This window comes from Scyliorhinus torazame, chromosome 15 (genome assembly GCF_047496885.1).
Source record: "Scyliorhinus torazame isolate Kashiwa2021f chromosome 15, sScyTor2.1, whole genome shotgun sequence".
Lineage (NCBI taxonomy): Eukaryota > Metazoa > Chordata > Chondrichthyes > Carcharhiniformes > Scyliorhinidae > Scyliorhinus > Scyliorhinus torazame.
This window is the reverse complement of record NC_092721.1, coordinates 147,155,478-147,174,849: the sequence shown is the minus strand read 5'-3', so window position 1 is coordinate 147,174,849 and position 19,372 is coordinate 147,155,478. Positions and strand designations below refer to the sequence as shown.

General features: G+C 45.2%; 1 protein-coding gene across 4 annotated transcripts in view; it reads right to left on the bottom strand.

The window, feature by feature from the left end:
• Window positions 1–15,760, bottom strand: part of nup58 (nucleoporin 58) — a 101,161-nt gene extending 85,401 nt beyond the window's left edge. For 3 of the 4 annotated variants that reach the window (XM_072476902.1, XM_072476905.1, XM_072476906.1), the window contains exons 1-4: window positions 15,376–15,760; window positions 5,646–5,797; window positions 2,958–2,990; window positions 2,633–2,776 (exon numbers count right to left, since the gene is read on the bottom strand). In XM_072476902.1, coding sequence (XP_072333003.1) covers window positions 2,633–2,776; window positions 2,958–2,990; window positions 5,646–5,797; window positions 15,376–15,443 — 397 coding nt within the window. In that variant the 5' untranslated portion in view covers window positions 15,444–15,760. Of the gene's footprint in view, window positions 1–2,632; window positions 2,777–2,957; window positions 2,991–5,645; window positions 5,798–15,351 lie in introns of all 4 variants that reach the window. The other variant, XM_072476904.1, reaches the window with a different exon arrangement.
• Between the last annotated feature and the right edge of the window lie 3,612 nt (window positions 15,761–19,372).

Sequence of the window (19,372 nt, the reverse complement as noted above, 5' to 3'; positions counted from 1 at the left end):
TCTTTCAGCTCCTGGTAGATCGCCGAAACCTTGCCTTCTCCAACCCATACACCCGAAATCACCCTGTCCTAAATCCCGTGCCGGGAGCAGCGGGAATTCCCTCACCTGCCGCCTCACAGACGCCCTCACTTGCATGTACCTGAAAGCATTTCCCGGGGGTAACCCAAACTTCCCGCCCAATGCCCCACGGCTCGCAAACGTTCCATCTATAAACAGGTCCCCCATTCTTCTAATTTATGGATATATTTATAAATGCCTTAATAAAAACATTTTTTTAAAAATAAAAGTGTACCCGTACCATTTTCCGTCCTTCCAGTCCAGATTGAGGCATCTAAGAGATTCAGTAGGGGAACTGGTGACAAGGAGTGGTGAGTTCACACCTCCTTCTGATATCACCAGATCAGGTCAGCAAGTTTGCAGTGTTTTTCTTAAAGTCTTACTTAACTACTTTTAATGCTTAAAACACTTAATTATTGATATGTTTGTAGCTATCGGGGTGGGAACGACCATTGTCAGGAGGGGTATGGGGAGCTCCTATTCCTACAGGGAGGGATAAATATCTAGGTTTACTGCATCACGTGCAAGTCTCCAACACTATGCTAAGTGTTGAAGATATTCTTAGGAGGGACCTTTTTTTAAAAATTCATTTTACGGCACACTAGGGTCGCTGGCTGGGCCAGCATTTATTTATTTTAAAATTAAAATAAATTTAGAGTACCCAATTCATTTTCTCCAATTAAGGGGTAATTTAGCGTGGCCAATCCACTTAGCCTGCACATCTTTGGGTTGTAGGGGCGAAACCCACGCAAATATGGGGAGAATGTGCAAAGTCCACACAGACAGTGACCCAGGGCCGGGATCGAACCTGAGACCTCGGCGCCGTGAGGCAACAGGGCTACCCACTGCGCCACCGTGCTGCCCCGGGACCAGCATTTATTGCCTGTCCTTAACATTTCAGAGGCATTTTGAGAGTCAACCACATTACTTTGAATCTGGGGTCACATGTTGGCCAGACCAGGCAAGACCCTAAAGCACATTAGTTTCTATGACAATTGACAATGGTTTCATGGTAATCATTTAATTCCATTGAATTCAAATTTCACCAACTGCCAATTACTAGCGACAATAGCACTATTGCCTCCCCAGGGCAATATAATTCTATCCGTTGGAAGTTTGAACTTGCCGTTAAATATCACACATGCACACAGGTTGGAACTTCCTCCGGATCCTAACGCATATCGGCCAAATTCTTAACATCTGCTGCTGTTGCCTTTGGAAGATCCAAGCCATTATTTATTATTTAAATGCTTCCAATCTATATTTTAATGCTTTCAATTGAAATTTATGCTGTGACCTGTGCCAATTAATGTACTCTTTGTGCTTAGTGTAGGGGTAAACCAAACTTTTGAGCCAAGCCACAACAAATGAAAGGAGGATTGAAAACTTTGGCAACCCACCCAATATGAAAATACATGAAAATCGGGATAACTGTACTCTAACTAAAATGCATACTAACATGCTTGTCACTAGTATGGTTGTTCCAGTTGTCAAGTCCAATAGGTCATCAAACATGTATGGTCAAGATTGTATGCAAACAGACCAACTGAACAATTGTTGCTACCTGGCATAGAGTCATGAAAACATTAAAAACAATGTTACTTTATGTACCTTGGGCAGGATTCTCTGATCCTGAGGCTAAGTGTTGTCGCCGTTCTAAACGCCGTCGCTTTTCCCCAACGGCGTCAACATGGCCTCAGGAACAGCAATTCTGACCCCTACAGGGGGCCAGAACGGCACTGGAGCGACCCACGCTGCTCCAGCTGTCGATCCCGGCATCAGATGGGCGCCGCGGGTCTGCGCATGCGCAGTGGGACCGGTGAGATTTCCGTGCACTCGCGATATCTCCCTTCTCCGTGCCGGTCCCGACGCAACATGGCGTAGGGCTACAGGGGCCGGCGCGGAACAAAGGAGGCCCCCAGCCCGAGAGGCCGGCCCGCCGATTGGTGGGCCCCGATCGCGAACCAGGCCTCGGCGGAGACACCCCCCCCCCCCCCCCCCCGGGGTCAGACCCCCTCTCCTCCTCACAGGCCGCCCCCCATCGAGGTCCCGCTGGCTAAAATCAGGTTAGAACGGCGCCGGCGGGGCTCTTTTTTTTTTGTACGGCTGCTCTGCCCATCCCGGGCGGATAATCGCCCGGGGGGGGGTAAACTGATTGAAACTGCCTACCAATAAGAGCTCCAATAAATTGGTCAAAATCTGGCCAAATTAAACAATTAAAAAGTATATACACTCTATTTTATATGAAACGGCTAATTTGTGGTAAACTTGTGAACGTTTACCGTTTCGTATAATATAAAAATAGTGTGACTTATTTGAAACCCTTCAACACCCAATGTAAAATTTGTGAAAAATATGCATCATAGATATCCAGACTGTTTTCCAGAAGTATTTTACCAGAGGGTTCAACAAAAGAAAAAGACTACTGGTATCGATAGTCTAGGAGTCAATTTTTTTTCTTTTAAGCACTCAGCCTGGGAAGGTGAAGGAGAAACAAGAACCGCACATTGGAAATCAGTCTGAACAAAAGTTCAATGACCAGGAAGCATTAAGCTCAAAGTCTGCAAAACTTTACCTGCTGTAGATGTTGGCAGTACAGATGAAAGGCACAGTCCTCCAGCCGTGGAAGGTGCAATAGGCATTGCAAAAGGTGTTGCTGAACTGGCTGGTTTGTTGAATCCCAAGCTAAAACCAGTTGAAGTTGTAGTCGCAGGTGCTCCTGGATAATGAATTGATTAAAGCCCAGTATCAAGTACAACAATTAATGTCACAATACATCAAGTCATTAGGATGTCTAGATTACAAATAATTTGCCACATTTAATCAAAGAAATGTAATGAAAATATTTATCAAAATAATTTCTCAACCAGCTTATCATTTTGCCATTTGAATAAACTTACCTAAAGTTAGTCCTGTAGCTGCTGTTGTAGTCCCTGTAATTTAAAACAAATGTCACACCGCAGAAGTAATTAGGAGCAGGAAACTTTTGTTCTCCCTAATTTGAAGATACGAAAGTCAAACCAGTCACCCAAACAGATCAGATAATCTAGAACAGAGTGGAATGCAAAGTCTTTCAATCTGTACGGTTCAGCAAACAATAATTATTTTAAGGTTCAACTCCTCAGTTATGCTTCTCTTACAATACCATGACATAGTAATTCACAGAGGATTTTATCCACAGAGGCATTAAATATAAAACAAGGTGGTAATGAAGATTTGTACAAGACACTGATTTGACTTCAGCAAAGTGCTTGCGTGTAGATTTTGGAATCCCCATTATAGAAAGTTTTGATAACAAGATTATAACATTGTTATAGTATTACAAGTTATGGAACGGGTAAAATGTAGAATCGTTAGAGTAGAGACGATTTAGCTGTTCCAGAAATTTCAACACAAGTTACAGGATTGTGTCGCTTTTCAGAAGGTAAAAAAAAAAAGATTATTTCCACTTGTCAATTATCTGGAACATGAAGGAGTTATGCATTTAGGATTAGTACTAAAGCATGATGGGGCGATTAGAAGAATCTGTGGCGAGCGTTCATAAAATGGAATGCATTACAAAGATTATTTATTGAAGCCAAATCAATCAAGCATTACAAAGATTATTTATTGAAGCCAAATCAATCAAATATTTAAGAGGACAGAAGGAAAAGCATTCCAGGAAGAAAGATATTACGGGTTGTAGACAACAAACAGTTTTTGTAAACAGTCACAATGTGAACTAAAAGCAAAAATGCTTCAAATACTTAGTTCAGGCAACATCTATAGGGTGTTGGGTTAACATAGCAAAGCGCATGTTTTGATTAAAGGCCATCAAAGAATCCATTACCTTTTCCCAATCTCTTTTGCGTCTGTTCTGATGCCATTCCCAAACCAGTGTTTCTGAAACATCCTGGTTCCTCTCAACCAGGGTTCTGCTCCATTGTGGCCCTTGACTGATCCCATCCATTGACCTACTTCCACCCTGACATTCTCCTTCCTCTCAAAACCAAGTGGTAACCTGACAGGGCCTAGTTTAGAGCCCGATTGTATTGGATATCATAAATAGAATTGAACACTTTTAAAATAAACTGCAGTCCAAACCTCAGGCAGGTTGATGGGAATTCAGACTTGGCCAAAGTCTAATACACAACCCGAAGACAAACTGCCAGAGCATGTCTGAACTTGCCCCATCAATCACACATCAGGAGACCATGGGATCCTATTGTTATGCACCAATTTGTTTTGGGTAGCCCAGACCAAGCCAGATTCTGGGGCACGCAGAGTTCCTGCCTTTACCTTATATGGCAACAGGCTATGTGTAAGCAATACCACAGGAGACGGACAGCTGAGGCGGACCCCAGTGTCCTGTTAAGCGGACATCAAGAAGTCCATTGGGTGTTAGGACGCCAGAGAAGTTTCTGGAAAGGCGCAAGGGGGTGGGGGTGGGGCCTAACCAGAGGCAGAAGGAAGCAGTGTGCAAGACCCACCTTTGCATCAACAGACCTGAGGGACTCAGAGAATCGGACCCACGGTTCAACCAAAGTCATCTTTACCGATAGTATAAGAAATCTTGGGAATCTTTAGTTAATGTTATTGGGTTAATTTAAGGGTAAATATTGTTGTTCAATAAAGTTGGTTTGATTTTATACTTCTGTTGTCTTGTTTGCCTCGTCAATAAAGACAACTGAATAAAACTTAATACACCAGTCGAGATTCTATAGATACAACAACCATTAGGTACACCTTGTCCTCACATTTCACTCCTTCAGCCTCTGCAGTTGACAAACAATTCCTCTCCTTCAGCCTCTGCAGTTGACAAACAATTCCTCTGTCAATTCCAACATAAGCACCTCGTCCTCTCTTTTCCTTTCAATATTCTGAAGGGGTTCCCACCATGACAATCTAGTACATTCCCCCATCACTACATCTTTGAAGTGGTGAGGGACAAAGTCCTGTCTTTTCATTTCTTCCCATACTACTATCTTGGAGCCACATTACTCTCCTCAGTAAAAGAGTGGGAATAAAAAGCTCAGGTGTAATGTCATGAAACCAAAGTTCCTCTCTCCACAGATGCTGCCTGTTTCCAGCGTTTTTTCCTTTTTACATCGGAATTCCTGAACCTGCAGTATTTTGCTTTCCATTTGGTTTCAAATGGCCTCCTAATGGAATTTCTAAAATCACAAAATGGGATTAGTCTTCATCTAAACCTTTTGTCCATTGGCCTCCATCCAGAATATGCAATTTCAGAATGTACATTATTCCATCTACTTGTTTCTTCTTTGAATCCAATATCCTGGCTTCAAACACGCTGCCTTGCAAACTATCCAGCTATGGAAGAAATTTACAAGCAAAAGTTTTATTGGTTGAGTGAGAGTAGAGTGTTTGAAGGTAGAACACGGACAGAGCAGTGGGATAAAAAAAATTCAGTCAGAAAAGATTTCCAGGCAATTTTTGAATAAAACCCATCTACATGTTCTGATCAATGCGTTATTCTATTGCTCGCATATGCATCTGCCACATTAGTGACAACCTTTTTCTATGGTATAACAATTTCATGAGTAATACAGGGGAGCATAAATTTGGGTGGTGAAGCTACAATATCCTACCTGTTGTGGTAGCTCCAAATGAGAATCCAGTAGCTTGTTTCTGCCCAAACAGTCCACCCCCAAGACCCCCAAATGTTGATGCAGCTGTGGTTGTGGTTGGAGCTGTGGTACCAAGATTTCCAAAACTAAATCCTCCTGTGCCACCAGGATTGCTGCAATAAAATGGAGGACAGACTGTTATTCATCAGGAGGCCATCTACTTTTGTGACCAGCCAGTAAATTTCCCAACCTCTGGCAGTAAGTATTTCAACAGCTGTTTGCAGCATGGACTAGAGAAAAAAAAAATCACCTCCATCCACTGGTTTCAGTAATTCAGAACAAATTTTGACAGAAACAAGTGGGATAAAATTGTTGGCCCTACTACCAACCTTTAAATTCTAAAATTGACGAGGCATTTTCCAACCATATAAAGCATTAATGGATATTCTGCAGCCACCATGGTATTTTACGATAGAAGATGGAAAAAGGTGGAAGATAAGAACACATCATGTAGCCAACAGCTGCAAATGCTGAGAATCCAAAACAAAACCAGAAAATGCCAGAAACATACACCAAGTTAGCATGCACCTATTGTTAGAAAAGATAAGATGGTTCTTCAGCTGGGAAAAATGTATGATAACACCAGAAGAAATTAAAATTTTATAAAACATTCAGATGAGGGGAAATTAATAGGTGACCTCCTTAAACAAAAAGGCATTGTTCACTTATATAAAAGAACACCGCACACAGAAAAACATTAAGGAAACAAGGGACTGTGGAATAGCCAAAGAAATGTAAAACACACACTAAACAGGGGAAGAAAATGGGTCGGGGAAGGGAAGAAGCTACAAAAAAGAAGAAATGAAAATGCAACAAATTTGTTATCTTCTCTTAATTAACAAAATGTTAGTATGGTAACTAACGGTAGCCATTAATTAAAATAAATTTTACAAATAAAACTTATTTTGTAAAATTTATTCACTAAAATTGCTAACTTGAGTGACAACCTGCATGTACCCTTGCATTACTTGGCCCGAAATACTTCCTCAATGTAATATGTGAAAGAACAAAATCTCCAGGATTGGTTGCAATTCTGGTGGATACTACGCATCGTATCCCCATAAACACGTGGCCATCTTTATGCTTTACTGAAACCCTAGTGACGTTATTGCATAGCTTTGGGCGGCACGGTGAGCAGTGGTTAGTACTGCTGCCTCATGGCGCCAAGGATCCAGATTCGATCCCAGCGCCAAGGACCCGGATTCGATCCTGGCCCTGGGTCACTATCTGTGTGGAGTTTGCACATTCTCCCCATGTTTGCATGGGTCTCACCCCCACAATCCAAAGATGTGTAGGGTAAGTGGATTGGCTACACTAAATTGCCCCTTAATTGGAAAAAAAATAATTGGTACTCGAAATTCAAAAAAAGATTTTGCATTGCTTTGAAAGCCATCATTATGCTGCAGACAATAGGCATGCAATTGTGACAGTCTGCATCCAGCAAGGAGTTAGAACGGAATCCCAAATCTTCTCCTGGCATATAAATAGCAAGAGAAGGGTTGATCAGTGACCAAAAAGGGAACTGACAATGAGTTTACATACAGAGACAGAGGGCATAGCTGCGGTAACAAAAGAACATTTTGCATCTGTTTTTGCCAAGGAAAAATATGCTATCCAGGCCATGGTGAAAAAGGAGGTAATTCAGACACTAGAAGAGGCGGCATGGTGGCAGAATGGTTAGCACTGCTGTCTCACAGCACTGACGACCGGGGTTCAATCCCAGCCCCGAGTCACTGTCCATGTGGAGTTTGCACATTCTCCCAGTGTTTGTGTGGGTCTCATCCCCACAACCCAAAGGTGTGCAGAGTAGGTGGATTGGCCACGCTAAATTGCCCCTTAAATTGGAAAAAAAATTGGCTACTCTTAAAAAAAAAAAATTTTTTTTTAAAATTCAGACACTAGAAGGGGTTCAAATTGATGAGGTGGTGGTATTGAATACGCTATCTGTACTAAGCATGAGATGAACTAAGGATGTTGAGAGAAGTGAGAGTGAAAATTACAGAGGCACTGGCCATAATATTTCAGTCATCCTTAGTTTCAGGGGTGGTGCCAGGGGACTGGAGAATTTTAAATATTACATTCTTATTCAAAAAATGGTGTAAAGATAAGCCCAGTATCCACAAGCCTGTCACACTTTGGCAGTGGGTGAACTTCCAGAAACAATAATCCAGAACAAAATTTAAGTCACATGGACAAATGTGGCGCCGGAATGTGGCGACTAGGGGCTTTTCACAGTAACTTCATTGAAGCCTACTTGTGACAATAAACGATTTTCATTTCATTACGGCAAGTGAGCGTGGATTTCTGATGGGAAAATAGTGTTCAACTAACTCGCTGGGATATTTTGAAGAGGTAACAGAGAGGTTTGATGAGGAGAATGCTGTTGATGTGCATGAACCTCCAAAAGACATTTGACACCATGCTACACGACAAACTTGAGCTTTTAGCTCATGGAATAAAAAAGGGCAGTAGCAATATGAATACGAAACTGACTGAATGACAGGAAACAGAGTAGTGGTTAATGGATGTTTTTTCGGGCTGGAGGAAGTTTGTAGTGGAGTTCTCCAGCGGTCGGTATTAGGACTCTTGCTTTTTTGACACATGTTAATGACCTAGAATGTTGTGTACAAGGTACAATTCCAAAGTTTACAGATGATACAATTCTTCCAAGTTTTGTAAGCTGAGGAGGATGGTGTACAACTTCAAAGGGACATAGACAAGTTGGTGGAATGGGCAGACAGGTGGCAGATGATAGCCAATGTGGAGAAATGTGGTGAATCATTTGGTAGGAAGAACAGACTGGACAAATAATATAAAAGGGCACAACTCTAAAAGGGGTGCAGGAGCAAAGGGACCTGAGTGCATAGATGTACATAAATCATTGAAGGTGACGAACAGGTGGAGAGAGTGGCTAATAAACTTTATAATATCCTAGGATTTATTAATTGGGGCATGGAGTACAAGAGCAAGGAGGTTATATTAAACTTGTATAAAGACACGAGTTTAGCCTCAGCTGGAGTATTGCGACCAGTTCCGAGTGCTGGACTAGTGTGCAGAAAAGATTCAAAATAATGATTCCAGCAATGGGGAACTTTAGTTATGAAGATTCCGAACAGGCCAGAATGTGGCGACGAGGGGCTTTTCACAGTAACTTCATTGAAGCCTACTTCTGACAATAAGCGATTATTATCATTATATTAGATTGGAGAGGTTAAGACAGATTTCCTTAGAGAAGGCCAAGAGGAACTTTGATAAAGGTATTCACAACCACGAGGGGTCAGGACAGATAGATAGAAACTGTTTCCACTTATGAAAGGGTTGACAGACAGGCAAAAAGTGATTAAGATTTGGAAGGCACTGCCCAAGAATGTCGTGGAGGCAGATTCAATGAAGACATGGAGGCAGATTCAATGAAGGTATTCAAAGGGGAATGAGACTGTTATCTGAAAAGGCAGAACATGCAGGGTTTCAAGGAGAAGATGGGAGAATGGCACTAGATGAAGCGCTCTTTTGGAGAGCCAGTGCAGATATGATGGGCTTCGTTCTGTGCTGTTAAATTGCGTAAATTTTGTGATTGTGAATGCTCAATGGGAGCACACATCAATAAACTGGATGTGAAGCTCATGAAAAGAATCATCTCCACCCAAATTAAAATAATTCTTATAATATATCCAGCAAAATGTTTTGCAACAGCTAAAACTCTCCACATTACGATTTGGAAATACACAAAAAAATTATAAATAATATAAAGCACTGCAATGTTCCATTATTCTTAAAAAATATATATTGTTCTTTGGGGCTGGGAAGAGTTCTGGCAACAGCACATTTATTGCTCATTATTTAATGCCTGAATGGTGGTGGTAGATGCCCTTGGCAATCAAGGAGAGTCCTAGTAAATTGCAGGTCAGGATTAACAGGAAAGTCCTCCATATCTACAGTCATAAAAGGCACGAAGAATGATGGCCATTACTAACAAGAGGTCAATCACTGCAATCCAAGCTACAGGAATTTAAAGGAAACATTTTCAGTCCAACCATCACATTTCCTGTGACACAAGGTCAGGTGTGGGTCTGTTGGAAGTAGTTTTCAGTTTCATGCTCAACTCCTCCAATAATTAAGCAGTGATAGTTTTCAGCAGGACCTGGACGACATCCAACCTAGAGCTGGAACCACAAGTGTAAGAAGGCAGTCTCAGGGCAGCACGGTGGCGCAGTGGTTAGTGCTGCTGCCTCACAGCGCCGAGGTCCCAGGTTTGATCCTGGAGTTTGCACATTCTCCTCGTGTTTGCGTGGGTTTCGCCCTCACAACCCAAAAGATGTGCAGGGTAGGTGAATTGGCCATGCTAAATTGCCCCTTAATTGGAAAAAATGAATTGGGTACTCTAAATTATTATTATTTTTTTTTTTAAAAGAAGGCAATCTCCAAAAAGCGAATGGCCAACCAACCACTCGTCTCTGAGTTTCAATATTATTCTATCCCCGCACCCCACCTCAACCACCACCATCAGTATTCCAGAAGTTACCAATGACCAGAACTTAATTGGGACAGCCAGACCATGGTTACCAGTAATCTGAGTAAGGGAGCAGGATGAGCAAGTCGCACCCAAGAAAGTGGGATTTGATTAACAGGAGCCTCGAAAGCTGGAAGATGAACAAATTGAACAAGGACAGCATGAAGAAAACCTAGGCAAACAGAATCAAAAAGTTATGAAGCCAACGATCATTACAGTGTGAACACAAACCTGGCAATCATATTTATCAGCAGTAATTCAAAGTACTACCAAGCAAACACTCAGTCACAATCCTATCGGCAGCCAATGAGATTGCTTGAAAAATTAAGCAGCATGATGCAAACTCACCAACACAGAAAAAACAGTTACAATGATTTACTGGCCAATGAGACCTGATCATTATTGCCTATTAAAGATTGGTCACATGAAACTGGTTTTATACTATATTTTCTTTGAAATTAAGATTGAGGAATTTGGGAAAAAAACAGCATTACTTTTGTGGTACTCACCTATAATTTATATTTCCACTTGGTAGTATAGAACATAGACCATTACAGCGCAGTACAGGCCCTTCGGCCCTCGATGTTGCGTCGACCTGTGAAACCACTCTAAATCCCATCTACACTATTCCCTTATCATCCATATGTCTATCCAATGACCATTTGAATACCCTTAGTGTTGGCGAGTCCACTACTGTTGCAGGCAGGGCATTCCACGCCCTTACTACTCTCTGAGTAAAGAACCTACCTCTGACATCTGTCTTATATCTATCTCCCCTCAATTTAAAGCTATGTCCCCTCATGCTAGACATCACCATTCGAGGAAAAAGGCTCTCACTGTCCACCATATCCAATCCTCTGATCATCTTGTATGCCTCAATTAAGTTACCTCTTAACCTTCTTCTCTCTAACGAAAACAGCCTCAAGTCCCTCAGCCTTTCCTCATAAGATCTTCCCTCCATACCAGGCAACATTCTGGTAAATCTCCTCTGCACCCTTGCCAATGCTTCCACATCCTTCCTATAATGCGGCGACCAGAATTGCACGCAATACTCCAAATGCGGCCGCACCAGAGTTTTGTACAGCTGCAACATGACCTCATGGCTCCGAAACTCAATCCCTCTACCAATAAAAGCTAACACACCATATGCCTTCTTAACAACCCTCTCAACCCGAGTGGCAACTTTCAGGGATCTATGTGCATGGACACCGAGATCTTTGCTCATCCACACTGCCAAAGATCTTACCATTAGCCCAGTACTCTGCCTTCCTGTTATTCCTTCCAAAATGAATCACCTCACACTTTTCTGTATTAAACTCCATTTGCCACCTCTCAGCCCAGCGCTGCAGCTTATCTATGTCCCTCTGTAACTTGTAACATCCTTCCGCACTGTCCACAACTCCACCGAGTGTCATCTGAAAATTTACTCGCCCATCCTTCTACACCCTCCTCCAGGTCATTTATAAAAATGACAAACAGCAGTAGCCCCAAAACAGATCCTTGTGGTACACCACTAGTAACTGGACTCCAGTCTGAACACTTCCCATCAACCACCACCCTTTGTCTTCTTCCAGCTAGCCAATTTCTGATCCAAACTGCTAAATCTCCCTGAATCCCATGCTTCCGTATTTTCTGCAGTAGCCTACCGTGGGGAACCTTATCAAACGCTTTACTGAAATCCATATACACCACATCAACTGCTTTACCTTCAGCCACCTGTTTGGTCACCTTCTCAAAGAACTCAATAAGGTTTGTGAGACACAACCTACCCTTCACGAAACCGTGTTGACTATGTCTAATCAAATTATTCCTTTCCAGATGATTATACACCAGGGGCGAGATTCTCCGACCCCCCCCCACCGGGTCGGCGAATCGCCGGGGGCTGGCGTGAATCCCGCCCCCGCCGGTTGCCGAATTCTCCAGCACCGGATATTCGGCGGGGGCGGGAATCGCGGCGCGCCAGTTGGCGGGCCACCCCCCGCGATTCTCCGGCCCGGACGGGCCAAAGTCCCGCAGCTAAAATGCCTGTCCCGCCGGCGTAAATTAAACCACCTACCTTACCGGCGGGACAAGGCGGCGTGGGCGGGCTCCGGGGTCCAGAGGGGGGCGCGGGGCGATCTGGCCCCAGGGGGGTGCCCCCACAGTGGCCTGGCCCGCGATCGGGGACCACCGATCCGCGGGCGGGCCTGTGCCGTGGGGGCACTCTTTCCCTTCCGCCTCTGCCACGGTCTCCACCATGGCGGAGGCGGAAGAGACTCTCTCCAATGCGCATGCGCGGGAATGCAGTCAGCGCCCGCTAACGCTCCCGCGCATGCGCCGCCTGGAGATGTCATTTCCGCGCCAGCTGGCGGGGCACCAAAGGCCTTTTCCGCCAGCTGGCGGTGCGGAAATTCGTCCGGCGCCGGCCTAGCCCCTTAAGGTTGGGGCTCGGCCCCCAAAGATGCGGAGCATTCCGCACCTTTGGGGCGGCGCGATGCCAGACTGATTTGCGCCGTTTTGGGCGCCAGTCGGCAGACATCGCGCCGTTTCCGGAGAATTGCGCCCCCTATCTCTTATAAACCTTTCCAAGATTTTGCCCACAACAGAAGTAAGGCTCACTGGTCTATAGTTACCGGGGTTGTCTCTACTCCCCTTCTTGAACAAGGGGACAACATTTGCTATCCTCCAGTCTTCTGGCACTATTCCTGTTGACAAAGATGACTTAAAGATCAAAGCCAAAGGCTCAGCAATTTCCTCCCTAGCTTCCCAGAGAATCCTAGGATAAATCCCATCCGGCCCAGGGAACTTATCTATTTTCACCCTTTTCAGAGATGTTAACACCTCCTCCTTATGAACCTCAAGCCCTTCTAGTCTAGTAGCCTGAATCTCAGTATTCTCCTCCACAACATTGTTTTTTTCCCTGTGTGAATACTGATGAAAAATATTCATTTAGCACCTCTCCTATCTCCTCAGACTCCAAGCACAACTTCCCACTACTGTCCTCGACTGGCCCTACTCTTACCCTAGTCATTCTTTTATTCCTGGCATATCTATAGAAAGCTTTAGGGTTATCTTTGATCCTACCTGCCAAAGACTTCTCATGTCCCCTCCTGGCTCTTCTTAGCTCTCTCTTTAGGTCCTTCCTAGCTAACTTGTAACTCTCGAGCGCCCTTACTGAACCTTCATGTCTCATCTTCACATAAGCCTCCTTCTTCCTCTTGATAAGTGTTTCGACTGCCTTAGTAAACCACGGTTCCCTTGCTCAACCACTTCCTCCCTGCCTGACAGGTACATACTGATCAAGGACACGTAGTTCAAATTTGCCTAAAATTCTGTATTCAAACTATCCCCATATTTCAAAACTGGCAGAACTCTTAAAGTAAGTACTTTTTATATAACCCGTAAAAGCCTAATTAGGGAGCTGGCATCGGGCGGGGATAAGAAGAATGGGGGACCTGTTCATTGATGGGACGTTTGCGAGTCTAGGGGCACTAGAGAAGTTTGGGCTACCCCCGGGAAATGCTTTCAGATACATGCAGGTGAGGGCGTTTGTGAGGCGGCAGGTGAGGGAATTCCCGTTGCTCCCAGCTCAGGAAATTCAAGACAGGGTGATCTTGGGCGTATGGGTTGGAGAGGGCAAGGTGTCGGCGATATACCAGGAGATGAAAGAGGGGGAGGCGTTGGTAGAGGAGCTGAAGGGTAAATGGGAGGAGGAGCTGGGGGAGGAGATTGAGGAGGGGCTATGGGCTGATGCCCTAGGTAGGGTTAATTCCTCTTCCTCGTGTGCCAGGCTTAGCCTGATACAATTTAAGGTGGTTCACAGAGCGCACATGACGGGAGCGAGGCAGAGTAGGTTCTTTGGGGTAGAGGACAGATGTGGGAGGTGCTCAGGAAGTCCGGCGAACCATGTCCATATGTTTTGGTCATGCCCGGCACTGGAGGGGTGTGGCAGGAACAATATCTAAGGTGGTGAAAGCCCAGGTCAAGCCAAGCTGGGGGCTAGCAATATTTGGAGCAGTGGACGAGCCGGGAGCGCAGGAGGCGAAAGAGGCCGGCATTCTGGCCTTTGCGTCCCTAGTCGCCCGGCGAAGGATCTTGCTAATGTGGAAGGAGGCGAAGCCCCCCAGCGTGGAGGCGTGGATAAATGATATGGCAGGGTTCATTAAGCTGGAGAGGATAAAGTTTGCCTTGAGAGGGTCTGCGCAGGGGTTCTACAGGCGGTGGCAACCTTTCCTAGACTATCTCGCGGAGCGTTAGATGAAGGTCGGTCAGCAGCAGCAGCAACCCGGGGGGGGGGGGAAGAGGAGGGATGTCTTGCGAGGGGGGGGGGGGGGGGAAAGAGAGGGAGGGGGAAGGGGGGTCTGTCTGGGGGGGTATTTGAGCAAGATAATACATGAAGGATCTGGAAAACTGGCATGTACGGGAGGAATTCAATGTACAAAGTTCTGTAACATATCGTTTTACCATGTTTATGTCTTGCTATGTGCGTTTTCTCTCTATTTGTTACGAGAGGGGGTGGGTTTGTTTGTAAGGGTGAAAAAGTGTGTTAAAAATTTTAATAAATATTTTTTAAAAGCCTAATTAGGATGCAATAGACTGGGTGAATATTGCTCCTGCAGAGAGCTGACCAGAATACGAGGGGTCGAATGGCCTGCTTGTGGTGTAGCAAATTGTATGACTCTTTTATCCATCTGCTAAGCCTCAAAAAAGGAAGCTTTTGACAATTTAATGCGCAGGATGAAGTCTGGTGTATCAGTTCATAAGTAAAATAAAAGCAAAATATCAGTCAAGTGGTGTGACGAGAATGTATTTATTTTTCTTTTTTTAAACTATTTTTTACAATTTAGAGTACCCAATTCTTCTTCTTTCCAATTAAGGGGCAATTTAGCAGAGCCAATCCACCTACCCTGAACATCTTTGGGCTGTGGGGGTGAGATCCACGCAGACATGAGAAGAACGTGCAAACTCCAGACAGTGACCCGGGGCCAGGAGGGTCCTCGGGCGGATAAGAGGATTTAAAAGCTGATCATCAATGCCTAGCATGTGTTTGCTGACTGGAATAGTGTTTACTCTCCTGTCAGATACACGCGCTAATTTAGTGACTCAGATACCACAGGTTTGCTCTGAGCCTCAAGCCGACAGTTTTACTCCTGATGATAAACAGAACAAAGCCCGCACCGGATCCGCGTCACCATCAGTTACCTGGCAGCTCCGAGGGTGAAGCTGCCAGCGGCAGCAGCCGGAGTACCGAAGCCAAATCCAGTTGTCATCCTGTATTTATTGACGAGCTGAAGCCGAGGTGGGGCCTTGGTTTCCGCCCGGTCCGGGCGGCGCCGCTTTCTCCCGGTTACAACAGGACTCGAGAGCAGCAGGCCTGCCTCCGCTCAGAGAGAGGGTGGGGGGAATACAGCCCAAACACCGCTTAGAGGACAAAATATCCGCAAACTAACAATCGAGTAGAGTCCGCCGTCAAATCGCGGAAAAATATTCGGACACACGGGCCGCCGATCAATTCTTTTAAATGGATCATCGATTCCGCGGGTTTCCTGCGGCTCGGATCAGGCGGCGCGGAAGTTGCTGCTGGGGCACGTCGGGATTCTGGAGGACCTGGGTGAGGGAGGCGGGAGGAGTGCTGGACGTTGGGGGCGGGGCTTTGACACAGGGCCTTATGAGGGGATAACGTGGAGGATGATCTGTAGGGGATGAAGACACTAGAGGACCAGTTGTAGACAAACACAGTGAAGGACCAGTTAACGCATTAGTGGGGAGGGGTAATATTAGTGCAATAAAAACAGAAAACGCTGGGAAAACTCAGCAGGTCAGGCAGTATTTGTGGAGAGAGAAATAGAGTTAACATTGCAAGTCCAGATGACTCTTCTTGATAGCGTTAACTCTATTTCTCTCTCCACAGAGAGAACATCACCACCTGTAACTTCCCCTACAAGTCACACAATATCTCTGAGTTGGCCTAAGTTTCGAGTCAATGGTGACCTAAAGGATGTTGATGGTGGGGCATTCCGTAATAACAATCCTGTTGAATGTCAAGCAAAAGTGCTGAGAATCTCTTGTTGAAGATGGTCACTACCTGGCATTTGAGCTGGCACAAGTATTACTTCCCATTTATTAGTCCAAACCGGAATGTTGTCCAAGTCTTGTTGCATGCAACTACGGACTGCTTTATTATATGAGGAATTGTGAATGAAACTAAACACTGTAATGATTGGTGATCATCCTCACTTCGAACATTATGATGCAGGGAAGGCCATTGAATAAACAACTGAATGGTTGGGAATAGGACACTTGCTACAATTAAGAGGTTTATAAAATTGTGTTTCAGGCCTGTTTCTTTAATCTGGAGTAAAATTAAGGAACAAAGGGAGGTCATGTGATCTGAGTGAAGTTGATTGTAAAGTTAAAAGAAGGGCCCAGGTTTGCTCATTGGGAAGAAGGTGCAGGATATCACACCTGTAAGCAATGACTCGAGCAGGATGTGCCGCGGACTCAAACCTACCCTCCTGAACAGTGCCTGGGGGAGATGGCACAGGCAGTCAGCGCTGCTAGCTTCACCAGGCGAGACAGCTGATAATCATGAGGGGTAGAGTCACTGGTGAGTCCTATGCCCCGAGAGAGGCAGAGAACCAGGGAGGGTTACAAAGGCAACAGTGCAGGTGTCCTTTGGTTGGGGTAAACGCTGTTAATCCCGTGCTTCCTCTGCAGTAAGGCAGTGCTTCTGAGGAGCGCCAAAACTTGGTGGATCCCTGATTGAGCTTGGCCATTCCCATTTTTTTACAATTTAGAGTACCCAATTCTTTTTTTACTATTAAGGGGCAAGTTAGTGTAGCCAATCTACCTACCCTGCACATCTCTGGGTGTGGGGGCGAGACCTATGCAGCCATGGGGAGAATGCGCAAATGCCACACAGATAGTGACCCGGGGCCGGGATCGAACCAGGGTCCTCAGTGTTGTGAGGCAGCAGTGCCAACCACTGTTCCGCCCTGCCCATCTCCTTGATGTTACAGCTGGGGTATGAGGGTGCCCAGAGGAGTGGCCTGGGTGGGCTCTCAGATGACCGGAGGTTCTCTGAACAGTCACAGGACACAATGAGCACTCAGCAGTGTGAGCAGCCAGAAGCCTCTAAGTAGCACCAGAGGGGTGCATTTAAAAAACATACTGCAGCAATGGCAGTCTGAGCCAGGTCACCCCAATCCTGTGGGGAACACCCCAAATCCACAGACTTGGCACCAAGTCATTCCATGCTACTGCCCCTGACCCGGGCAGCAACCACCCAGCAAGCCCGACAATCTTTGAGGCTTTTCCTTAGCCCACCACCCCCTCCACAGCCATGGTGCCCAGTTCCCACTTGTAAATACTTGCACTAGTTTTCCCCCACCACCTAAGAGGAGTAGAACATTGCTGAGGGGTGGAACATGAAGTGTCCAAGCCGCCAATGATATTAAAATCCATGCACATGATGGTTTTGCATGGATCTGCCAGCGCGGGGAGCAAACCTCAATATCTCCGCCAGTGAGGGACCGGGGCATGGCGTCGGGTACAAAATGGATGTTTTGCATTTCGTGCGATTCTCCACCCTATTCCGATTCTCGCCTCCGGTGTCCCAAAGCAGAGAATCCAGCCTCTCCTGCCAAAGGTCTTCCTGAGGTACCTGTTCTGTCTGGAGGATTGATTTTAGGCAGCACGGAGACTGACAAACTAAAGGAGCTTTTTTTTTTTTAATTTAAAGTACCCAATTATTTTTTCCAATTATGGGGCAATTTAGTGTGGCCAATCCACCTATTCTGCACATCTTTGAGTTGTGGGGACGAAACCCACGCAGACACAGGGAGAATGTGCAAAATCCACTCAGACAGTGACCTGGGGCCACGATCGAACTCAGCTCCTCTCAGTGCCGTAGGCAGCATTGCTAATCACTGCACCACCGTGCCGCCCAACTAAAGGAGCTTTATTAATGAGGTGTGTTCAACACAAGCTAATTCTTTACTCTGCACAGTTACCCGGGCTAGCGATTGGTGATGTCATTTCCAGTGATGTCATGCTGTTATATATATATATAGTTATACAATGCTCAATGCAGCTTTAGAAATCAATATAAAAACATACCATTATAGACAGCTTAGTTCATTTAATGAGGCATTAAGAACCGACTGAGTGTATTTGACGCAACAACATTTGGGACTGTGACCACATCTCAGATATGATGCTGAAGAGGGACACAAGCACGGGCTATGGCTCTGACCAACAGGTTTAAGTGTGGCCATGATCCTGCCATCGGACAATGCAAGAAAATGCATGGATAAAATTATATAGATATATCCTTTCAGGAAAAAGATAAAATCCAACCCAGGTAATTACTACTGTTACAGAACTGAATCCAACTCTTATTGCTATTTCTTACTTTTAAACAACTTTTCTTTTTTTTAAAATATATTTTATTCAAGATTTTTTGGCCAAACATAACAGTACGTAGTGTTTCTCTTAAACAACAATAAAGCAATATAAATAACAGTGGCCAGTTTTAAACAAATAAATAATATATGAACAGAAACAAAAACCAAACTAAATGGCAACTGCCTTGTCAAAAATAAATACTCTGCAAAGGTACAATCCAACAGTCCAATATACATTACCTAAAACAAGTGCCTATACATATACAATAACATCCCTGAGAGTCCGTCCGATTCCTCCCACCGCCCCCCCCCCCCCCCTCCCCCCTGGGTTGCTGCTGTTGTCTTCTTCTTTTCCATTCCCTCTATCTTTCTGAGAGGTGATCGACGAACGGTTGCCACCGCCTGGTGAACCCCTGAGCCGAACCCCTTAACACAAACTTAATCCGTTCTAACTTTATAAACTCTGCCATGTCGTTTATCCAGGTCTCCACACCCGGGGGTTTGGCTTCCTTCCACATTAACAATATCCTGCGCCGGGCTACTAGGGACGCAAAGGCCAAAACATCAGCCTTTCTCGCCTCCTACACTCCCGGCTCTTCTGCAACCCCAAATATAGCCAACCCTCAGCTTGGTTAATCCTGGACCCCCACCACCTTCGAAAGCACCTTGGCCACCCCCACCCAGAACCCCTGGAGTGCCGGACATGACAAGAACATGTGGGTGTGATTCGCTGGGCCTCTCGAGCATCTTGCACACCTATCCTCTGTCCCGAAAAATTTACTGAGCCGTGCTCC